General features: G+C 53.2%; 2 protein-coding genes across 2 annotated transcripts; both read left to right on the forward strand.

The window, feature by feature from the left end:
* Positions 1-39: 39 nt before the first annotated feature.
* On the forward strand, positions 40-5112 carry P2RY12 (purinergic receptor P2Y12). The gene is made up of 2 exons (XM_058812460.1): positions 40-119; positions 3436-5112. The coding sequence occupies exon 2, from the start codon at positions 3453-3455 to the stop codon at positions 4458-4460; it is 1008 nt and encodes a 335-aa protein (XP_058668443.1). The 5' UTR covers positions 40-119; positions 3436-3452; the 3' UTR covers positions 4461-5112.
* A 1894-nt stretch (positions 5113-7006) lies between these two features.
* Positions 7007-8679, forward strand: P2RY13 (purinergic receptor P2Y13). The gene is made up of 2 exons (XM_058812547.1): positions 7007-7056; positions 7635-8679. Exons 1-2 carry the CDS (start codon positions 7007-7009, stop codon positions 8677-8679), a joined length of 1095 nt encoding a protein of 364 aa, XP_058668530.1.
* Positions 8680-10250: the final 1571 nt, after the last annotated feature.

Below are 10250 nucleotides of genomic sequence, written 5' to 3' on the forward strand. Positions count from 1 at the left end.
AGGAAGTTTACGGAAGATAAGTAACTGTTCCAGGCACACGAAACCAAACACACGCCTCCCTCACTGACACACACTCGGAGACACTGCAGAGGAGACCAGAGCACAGCAACCCACAGAGGGTGAGTCTCTAAACGTGAGCATCTGTGAATTGTAATTTATTTATTATTGCTTCCAACGGACTGAGAGAAACAGCTGGTCTTTCGACAGGCCAGAAAGGAGCTGAAAATGTTCCTGTGAACACACAGTGGGGTTGGGCTTTTGGAAAGGAGACCAACAAGGGTGTAATGTTACTGCCTTAAATATAGCTGTTTCAGAACGTATACATACATTTTATTAACAGTTTTCAGGAATTTCTAACTCCACTTGACAAAAAAAAAGGTGCTTCCAAACAAGTTCTGTTTATCATATCTTCAACAAATTATTTACTACCCTGTATTATTACTAGACCCTATTTTGACTTATTATTGTAGATTTACCTTAACAAAACTTGTTATTTTTGTTGCGTTACTGAACTTTAGCTTGTAAGCAGAAGAAATTAACATAGACGTCAGACATTTGTGTAGTTCTATATTTCCTATTTCCTTTTCCTGGTGTTTCTGATTAAATTCTACTGCTGCCAGGTGTCTGTAAACCTACTAAAATATTATTACTGAGAAATACTCTCCTGTCCCCTATGAAATGGAACCACAAACCTGAACTATGCAGACCCAAACTAGGGACAAAAACCAGGAGGGGAACCGCAACTGGGCCAGTTTGTGGGTATCACAAGATGAGGATTTGCATCTGAAGGGCTTCCATTCCTCCTTTACAAAGTAAAAGCCAAAAATATGCCATATGGGAGCCTAATCCTTTTTTAACTTAAAAATCAAGGAACTGAACATTCAAGCATAAAACTTCACAAACTCAAACGGGTTTGTGCCTCTCCCCGCACCAAAGGACGCCTTTACAGAGCGCTGCAGCTGAGATTTGGCAGGATTTCCATCCAGCCCTGCCTGCGCTGCCCCGCGGTGCCCCAGAGCCGAAGCGGGCACCCCAACCCGCGGGGGCAGCGGGGGCTGAGGGGGCTCCGGTGCCGCGGGGCTGCCCCGGGAGGGTCCCGAGCCGCGGGCACGGCGGCCCCGGGCTGACACAGCGGGAGCGGGAGCGGCCTCAGCCCCGGCACCCCGAGCACGGCCCCGGGCACCGAGCACAGCCCCGGGGACAGAACAGCCCCGGGCACCGAGCACAGCCCCGGGCACCCCGAGCACGGCCCCGGGCACCGAGCACAGCCCCGGGCACCGCACAGCCCCGGCACCCCGAGCACAGCCCCGGGGACAGAACAGCCCCGGCACCCCGAGCACAGCCCCGGGCACCGAGCACAGCCCCGGCACCCCGAGCACAGCCCCGGGCACCGAGCACAGCCCCGGGGACAGAACAGCCCCGGGCACCGAGCACAGCCCCGGGCACCCCGAGCACGGCCCCGGGCACCGAGCACAGCCCCGGCACCCCGAGCACAGCCCCGGCACCCCGAGCACAGCCCCGGGGACAGAACAGCCCCGGGCACCGAGCACAGCCCCGGGCACCGAGCACGGCCCCGGGCACCGAGCACAGCCCCGGGCACCCCGAGCACGGCCCCGGGCACCCCGAGCACGGCCCCGGGCACCGAGCACAGCCCCGGGCACCGCACAGCCCCGGCACCCCGAGCACAGCCCCGGGGACAGAACAGCCCCGGGCACCGAGCACAGCCCCGGGCACCGAGCACGGCCCCGGGCACCGAGCACAGCCCCGGGCACCGAGCACAGCCCCGGGCACCGAGCACAGCCCCGGGGACAGAACAGCCCCGGGCACCCCGAGCACGGCCCCGGGCACCGAGCACGGCCCCGGGCACCGAGCACAGCCCCGGGCACCCCGAGCACAGCCCCGGCACCCCGAGCACAGCCCCGGCACCCCGAGCACAGCCCCGGCACCCCGAGCACAGCCCCGGGCACCGCACAGCCCCGGGCACCGAGCACAGCCCCGGGCACCGAGCACAGCCCCGGAACCCCGAGCACAGCCCCGGGCACCGCACATCCTCCGGGCACCGCACAGCCCCGGGACCCAGAGCACAGCCCCGGGATTGCACAGCCCCCAGGGACCGCACATCCTCCGGGCACCCCAAACACAGCCCCGGGACCACACATGCTCCAGGCACCAAACATCCACCGGGGACAGAACATCCCCCGGGCACCGCACATCCTGCGGGACCGAACATTCCCCAGAGACCAAACAGCGCCCAGGGACCGCACATCCTGCGCAACCCCCCATTCAAACCGTGCCCTGGATCAACACTCTGCAGCACATCAGTAAACAGAAGACAGATGTTTACAAACCCTGACACTTACTACATACAAATCCATTGAAAAAAAAGACGTAGCTCCTAAAGTGGTGTCTTGTACACCCCAAAGAAATTGAAATATGTGTAGTTTGTTTCATTGTAACTGTTTATATTTAGTCTTTCAACTACGTGTAAATATCATATAACATTGACTTACTGTATGCAGCTTAAAACCTGAAGCACTGCTCTACAAGTCGCATAAGGAAGAAATATTTCCTTCAATAATAACCATCCCCAAAGTAACAAATCACTACTTTTTTCAAGGACTTTAAAAGTCTTGAGAAACAAGGCTGTGTACAGAAATAACACTAAGGACTCACAAGCCCAAAAGGGGCAGACAGGAACGCAGCTCTGCGCTCAGAGAAGTTGCACAATCTGACAAATCCCCGCTCCCTTTACAAATAGTGCCTCTGGGAGTCAGTCAAAGGCAGGAAGCAATCTGCTAATTATTTCTTAAAATTTCATTTCTCCCTCTTTTCTACAGAAAACAGAAGCAGAAGCTGCTAGTGCATCATCTGGAATCCACAGCTGTCACTGGCTAAGAAAGCAGTTTGGAGCCAGAGCAAGGTCTGAGCCTCAGGCCGGGGATGCTCAGCTGCTCCTGCTGCCTCTGCCTGCTCCGAGGGGCTCCCCGGAGCCCTCCTGCCCTGCTGCAGGGGCTGCCAAGGGCCCCTGGCTGAGAGCAGCCTGTGCCCAGAGCACCCAGCTCCTCCTGGTGCCCGCCCTGGCCCTGGGGTCCATGTGCCCACTCTGCCAGGGCTGCTCCCACAGCACGGGGCTTGGCACACCAACCTGCTTCATCTTCAAAGCAAAAGCCTTTTCCCTACTTTCTAGGAAGAAATACAACTTTGTCAGGGCTCTGGGCATCAGCTGAGAGCACATCAATTCCCTGAGTGCCTGTTTCCCACAGGCAGAGCCCAGACACAGAACCAGCTGCATCACCACACACCTGAGCCCTGCCCTGGCCCAGCTGGGTGCACTTGTTCACAACACAACAATTCAAAGCTGACTGAAAAGGCTGAAGCCTCATAACAGATAAAACTCTCAATTTCTTCTTTTTTCTTTCCTGTTTGTTTCTCCAGGGAGAAGAGATACCACAATGCAAATGAAAGCCATAACCCAGTTCAGCTCCTCCAGGAATGACAGCAACTGCACCAGCGACAGCAGGATCAGCCAAGTCATCTTCCCTTTACTCTACACATTTCTGTTCCTGGTGGGGATCACCATGAACGGCCTGGCAATGTGGGTCTTCTTTAAAGTACCCAGTAAATCCAATTTCATTATCTTCCTCAAGAACACTGTGATTTCTGACTTCCTCATGATCCTGACTTTTCCCTTTAAAATCCTCAGCGATGCCAAGCTGGTGTCCTGGGTCCTGCGAGGGTTTGTGTGCCAGGTCACCCAGGTGGTGTTTTACTTCACCATGTACATCAGCATCCTGTTCCTGGGCCTGATAACGATTGATCGCTATCAGAAAGCCACCTCACCTTTCAGAACCTCCACTCCACGGAGCCTCCTGGCCGCCAAGGTCCTGTCCACAGCCATCTGGCTGTCCATGTTTGCTCTCTCGCTACCCAACATGATTTTAAATAATAAGAAGAAAACACCCAAGAACGTAAGGAAGTGTGCTCTCCTGAAATCGGAGTTTGGCTTAGTCTGGCATGAAATTGTGAACTACATTTGTCAGCTCATCTTCTGGGTTAACTTAGCAGTCATAGTGGTATGTTACATCCTCATCAGCAAGGAACTGTACAAATCCTACAAAAGGACTCGATGCACAGGGAAGGGATCTAAAAAGACTGTCAATCTCAAGGTTTTCATAATAATTGCTGTGTTCTTTGTTTGCTTTGTGCCATTCCACTTCACCAGAATCCCCTACACCTTGAGCCAAACGAGAGATGTGTTTGACTGCTCTGCTCGGAACGCCCTGTTCTACATGAAGGAGACCACGCTGTGGCTGACGTCCCTCAATGCCTGCCTGGATCCCTTCATTTACTTTTTCCTGTGCAAGTCCTTCAGGAAATCCCTGCTGGACATGCTGTGCAAGCACAGGGCAGTGTCAGGGGCACAGACTAAGGGGGATGACTCTGACGAGACGCCGCTCTAGGTCCCAGGGCTCCTCTCCCCTTCACACACCTTCACTGGGGGTGGCAGGAGCACAGACCCACGAGGAGCATCCAGATCTCCGCTGACTTCCTCAGAAACAGCCCTGCAGATGAAGCACGAGCACCCTGGAACCACCACCACTGCTGCAAAAAGAGAAAGCTTAAATAAACACCAGAGGAGTCCCCCCAGCCTCCACCCTTGCCAAAACCAGAGCTCCTCGGCTGTCAGACCCCAACCTCCACGGCTGTCAGAACTGATGGGAAGAAGTCAGAACTGAAAGGTGGAACTGCGAGGAAAAACTTAAAACAGAATCATGAAATGCTACAGATGATACCATGAACTGTAAAGATGTTGCAGAAATAGCTAAACTTGGGCCAGAGTAAAGTTCATGACAACACAAGACCTGAGAAATGCAGATAAATGCACAGTAGATGTCATTTTTCAACACAGGGAGTTGTCACCCTGTATGCAACTGGCAGACAAACAGAAACATACAGAGAGCCATTTGGGCAGAGTTTTGGTAACAGAATAACACTTTGCTTATCTCATTCTATGCTTTCAGTTCCTAATCCATTGACCAATAATTAATAGTTGTATTTCAGAGGAAATTATTTCTTAATTAGGCTTATCTTGATATTAATTAAATCCCCAAATCCTTCCCCTTACTACATAAATAAATGAAGTAATGTTTTCACAGAGAACATTATATTAGAAAACATACAAACACTCGATTTAAATCTTACTGAGAGCCTGGGGAAAAACAGGCTCATGGTAACTCCTTTACTGATGATTAAGGGCAGCTTTTTCCACTGTAAAAAATACTCAACCACTTCCTTTTTGCACTTGGATAACTTGAAAAAAAAACAGGGAAGTATTTTCAAGTACATGACATTTTGAGGTATCACAGCAATTACCCATGAAATAGATTGTGGGCTATTGGAATAAATTGTGGTTCATTTTTCACCACTGCAAACAGCTCCAGCTGAGCAGTGTGTGTCCCTAGCACACAGGAGCTCAGCCTGCCAAAGCCATCACCTGTCCATCCTTCCTGGGACCTGTCCCTGCCTGCCAGGGCACTTGTGCAACCCAATTTCCTAAGAAGTTAAAGGGCAGCTCACTTGTTGCACCTACTGCCACCCTCAGCCTTGGGGTCTGTGCATTTCCTACAGCCCACAGGGGTGAACCCACCTGCCTCAAACTGTGCATTTCTAATAATCCATTGGGATGAACCCACCCTGCCTCAAACTGTGAATTTCCTACAGCCCACAGGGGTGAACCCACCTGCCTCAAACTGTGCCACCCCAGAGCGTGCTCCCCCAGCAGCCCACAGCCCCTGGGCCAGGTCAGTCCCCATTAATGCCCAGGGAGGGCAGTGCCACGAGCCCCACTCCCACCCAGAGCTCATTCTGCACACATTTTGCACCTACACGTGCAGAGAGAGTGGCAATTAGGCAGGAGCTGCTTTCCCTGGCCAGGCGAGCCTGTCCAGACACCAGGTGTGCACAGGTACCTGCTGACAGCTGGGGACAGCATCAGGAGCTCAAAACATGGAAGGCACTGCCTTGGACAGCAGTGCTGGGGCACTGCAGTGGACTGTGATGGTCACCAGTGGGGACCAGAGGGCAGGGACAGCCGGGACACACCACGCTGGTGGCAGTGCTGAGCGTGACTGAAGCCCAGCCTGCTCTCAGCAGCCATTACCACTGACACCAGCACCTACATTAGCCAAAATGCCCCAGGTGCTGATGCACAAACCCCTGACACTGCTGCAGCCCAAGCTCCTTTGGAGCAATCCCCAGGAATGGCCTGAGCAGGAGCACTGCCCACAGCGAGCCCTGGGCCAGGGCTGTCCCAGCAGCAGGCAGCAATGGGCTCACACAGACAGCTCTGCTCTCAGAGAAATGCACCCAGTTGCAGCCCAAACCCAACACACACCAGCAACCCACGCAGCAGTACCGGCCCCGGCAGAAGGGGCTGCGAGCTGCACGAAGGGGCAATCCCTGCCTGCGTGGGCTGAACCCCAGGAATCCCTCGGGAGAGGCAGAGCCAGCCCAGGCCCTGTGTCAGGGACACCAGGGGCAGGAGAGGGGGCAGGCCCTGGCACCACTGTCAGGAGGCTCTGAGCAGACTCTTGTAATGCTTTGGCAATGACTGGTGCCATCCAGAACACGGAATTCACACACAAACAACACCCGGGAGCTATGTTGGAGGGTTATCCTGGAAAGCTGTCAGGAAAGACTCTGTGTTTGCTCATCCTCCCAGCCCAGGTGCAGCAGGTCTGTCTGCCCCATGCACACACAAACCCAGAAATGTGCCTGTCCTGAGAGGCAGGCTCAGCTTTCCTATCCCAGCTCAGGAGCAGATGGTGTGCTTTCTCACACAGAGCAAAGGGAAGAGACAGAAGCAATAGCAATGTGACCAACTCAGGCGGCACTGAAATGAGGAAGGAAACCACACACCAGCAGAAAAACGTCTCATCTTTCTACACATTTCCCCACTCCCAACACTTTGCTCGAGGCTTCTGCTGGCAGAGGAGCAGCGGATGAGATGGGGACAGCCACAGAGGGCCCTGTGACAGCTGCTGCAGGCTTGCCCAGGTACTCAGAGTGTTCGGGGTGTGGGGGGTGCTCAGGGCGGGGAGCCACCTGTGTGCAACTGGCATTGGAAATGCTATCTGAAGCTGTGCTGATAAGGGAAAGAGTGGGTGCTTGGAAAGAATTACCAGAAGTCACATACCCAGGAGTGGCTGGCTTTTGGACCACAGCTCCAACATTTCTATTTCTATGTTATATTCAACACTAAAATATTTCTATTTTAGTGTTGAATGTTAGAGATATTCAGAATATCTCTAACATTTCTATTCAGCACTAAAATACATTTCCATGGAAAAGCCAGCAGTGCTCCAGGCAGTCTGCTCTTATACCCTGCTGACATTACCCTAGGCCTCCAAAATAAGTGTGAACCCTTTTAACTCTTCAGTGGATGCTAGCCTGCAAACAATTTAAATTTCAGCAAAGATTTAGATTTTCCATGAACCAGAAGAGAAATTGGCTGGGCTGTTTAAGCCACACTCGGGTTTGGTGTTTACTCATGCAAACCTGCTGCCACGGTAAGGAACGTGTAATACTACTACAGAAGGGTGTGTTTTGTGTTCTCTCCCTCCTTCTCCCCCAAGTCTGTTCCCAACCATGGGAGGCTCTGCAAACACGAGCTCTGTGGGTAACACCAGTGGAGCTCCCTCCTCTGCACCGTGCCAGCGTGACACCACCGTCACCCACCTGCTCTTCCCCGTGCTCTACACCCTCATCTTCCTCCTGGGGCTCCTGCTGAACAGCCTGGCCTGCTGGGCCTTCTTCCACATCCCAAGCACATCAACCTTCATCATCTACTTGAAAAACATCTTGGTTTCTGATTTCATCATGACGCTGATGCTGCCCCTGAAGATCCTGACAGACTCCGGCCTGGCGCCGTGGCAGCTCAAGGCCTTTGTCTGCCGCTTCTCAGCCGTGATATTCTATGACACCATGTACATCAGCATCGTGCTGCTGGGGCTCATTGCTTTCGACAGATTTCTCAAGATTGTGAGACCTTTTGGGAAGTTCTGGGTGCAAAACCTGACCTCAGCAAAGATCCTGGCGTCTCTGGTCTGGCTCTTCTTCCTCATCCTGTCCCTGCCCAACATGGTCCTGTCCAACAAGGCAGCGACGCCGCAGTCCGTGAGGAAGTGTGCCTCCTTGAAGAGCCACCTCGGGCTGAAATGGCACGAGGCTGTCAACTACGTCTGTCAGTTCATCTTCTGGACTGTCCTCATCCTCATGCTGCTATTTTATATAGTCATTGCCAGAAAGGTATATGAGTCCTATGTAAAAACACAGAAGAAAGGCAACAGAAGCGAAAAGCGGATCAAGGGGAAAGTATTCATCATTTTTACCGTGTTCTTCCTGTGCTTTGCCCCCTTCCACTTCAGCAGGGTGCCCTACACCGTGAGCCAGACGAGTGCCCACATGGAGTGCCGGCTGCAGAACCAGCTGTTCGTGGCCAAGGAGAGCACGCTGTGGCTGGCAGCCACCAACGTCTGCATGGACCCCCTCATCTACCTGCTCCTCTGCAAGCCCTTCCTGCAGAAGGTCTTCTACAGGAGGGTGAGGGCTCTGCAGGGAGCAGCCCAGGCAAACCCAAAAACAGAGCTGGACACACAAGCATCTCCCACTGAGTCCTGATTCTGCAGCTGCACACTCTGCTCTGCATCCGCATAGAGAACTTGAAAAACAGTTTGGTTTACTTCTGCTGAAGAGCACAAAAGGGTGTTTGCCAAGCAATACTAACAGTCATTAAATGCAGCAAAATGGATTTTTTAAGTACACTCACTGCATAGCCTTAATGGCCAAAAGGCTCTTGCTCAAACTGCCTAAGACAATCCACAGGTTAATTCTCTCTCCTTTAAACTAAACCAACTCACTTGCTAACACCTGAGCAGCTTACTGACTCTGGCTGCTCTGAAGGGCAATCCAGCTTTATTTGGGAGTGAACCCCAGAGCTGGTGACCATGTATGTCAGTAATTCCTACCCTGAGCGTCAGCTTGGCTGCACACCAAGAGCAGGCAAGGGGAGGAACAGAGGCAAGGACTCGGTCCCTTCCCAGCCCTCCTCGCCTCTCTCACACATGTAATTACTTTGCTGCCACCCACAATGTTTCACCACCCTTCCTTCTGCTCCCAGCAGCAGCACCTGGTGGAGGGCAGTGCCCCTGTTCAGTACCCCAATTTCCCAGGGCAGTGCTGGCAGTGCCCCGGTTCAGTACCCCAGTTCAGCACCCCATTTTCCCAGGACATGCTCCTGCCCAGGCGAGCAGAGCAGCCAGGGCTGCATCCCCACCCTGAGCCATGTGGGGCTCGGCCCCACGCTGCCCTCACCATTAAGGAACACCCAGAGATGCCCCCTTGGTGGCACCTTCACCCTTCCAGTCCCAGGCCAGGCCAGGAGCAGGGGCAGGGGGCCCTGAGAGCCTCCCCATCCAGAGACTCCCCTCCACCCAGCTCACCAGACCACTCACAGGGCTCTCCCTGCCTATCCCACGGGGACTCTGCCTGCACAGAAACTGACCCCAGATTCTGGAATTTATCTCACTAGTTCAAGACTGCAGTGTCCCTCATCCCAAACCACCCCTTCCCCTCCAGCTCTCCTGCCAGCTTTACTCTGTCTCACACGTGCCAGACACTTTGATCACCACCAGACTGCTATTTTTAGAATTTCATTGTTCACAGCAGCCCAATCCAACCCAGCAGGTTGCTCCATACAGCTTGATTTTCTCAAAGCTGCTCTAGATTGCTGTGCATTAATTATCTCTGCCCCTGGGGTTCCCCAGCCTGTGCCACACAGGGAGATGGATGTCTTATTTAGCAACTTATACCCACTACATCTCCTCCACCAGGCATGTTACACACCTTCTGCAGCTGGAACACCCTTCCTAACTGGAAACTGAACTATCTCCACTCAGCTTTCAATTGGTTCTGAATCTGCCTATAAATCAGTGTTATCTCAGCCATTGTCTACCTCTTACATTAAATGCTGCGGCATTAAAGGCTCTCCCCACACACACATGCACTGTTATCAGGATTAACTTTGCTCCTTTAGGAAAAGTAAATATAATACATTCTCAGCTGCTGAAGTAGCCAGCCCTTCAGTAACTTGTTGGAGGAGCATACAGGAGGCTGGAACTGCTCCTCCCAACCTGCTGACACAGCCTGACAGTAACAGAGGGCCCTGAGCCAGACACTGGCAGAGGAGGGTC

This window comes from Ammospiza caudacuta, chromosome 11, assembly GCF_027887145.1.
Source record: "Ammospiza caudacuta isolate bAmmCau1 chromosome 11, bAmmCau1.pri, whole genome shotgun sequence".
In the NCBI taxonomy this organism is placed as follows: domain Eukaryota; kingdom Metazoa; phylum Chordata; class Aves; order Passeriformes; family Passerellidae; genus Ammospiza; species Ammospiza caudacuta.

Coding starts and splice junctions, on each gene's coding strand:
- P2RY12 (XM_058812460.1), top strand. CDS start 3,453: ATGCAAATGAAAGCCATAACCCAGTTCAGCTCCTCCAGGAATGACAGC.
- P2RY13 (XM_058812547.1), top strand. CDS start 7,007: ATGGGGACAGCCACAGAGGGCCCTGTGACAGCTGCTGCAGGCTTGCCC. Junction 7,057..7,634: donor GCTGCTGCAGGCTTGCCCAG/GTACTCAGAGTG, acceptor TTCTCCCCCAAG/TCTGTTCCCAACCATGGGAG.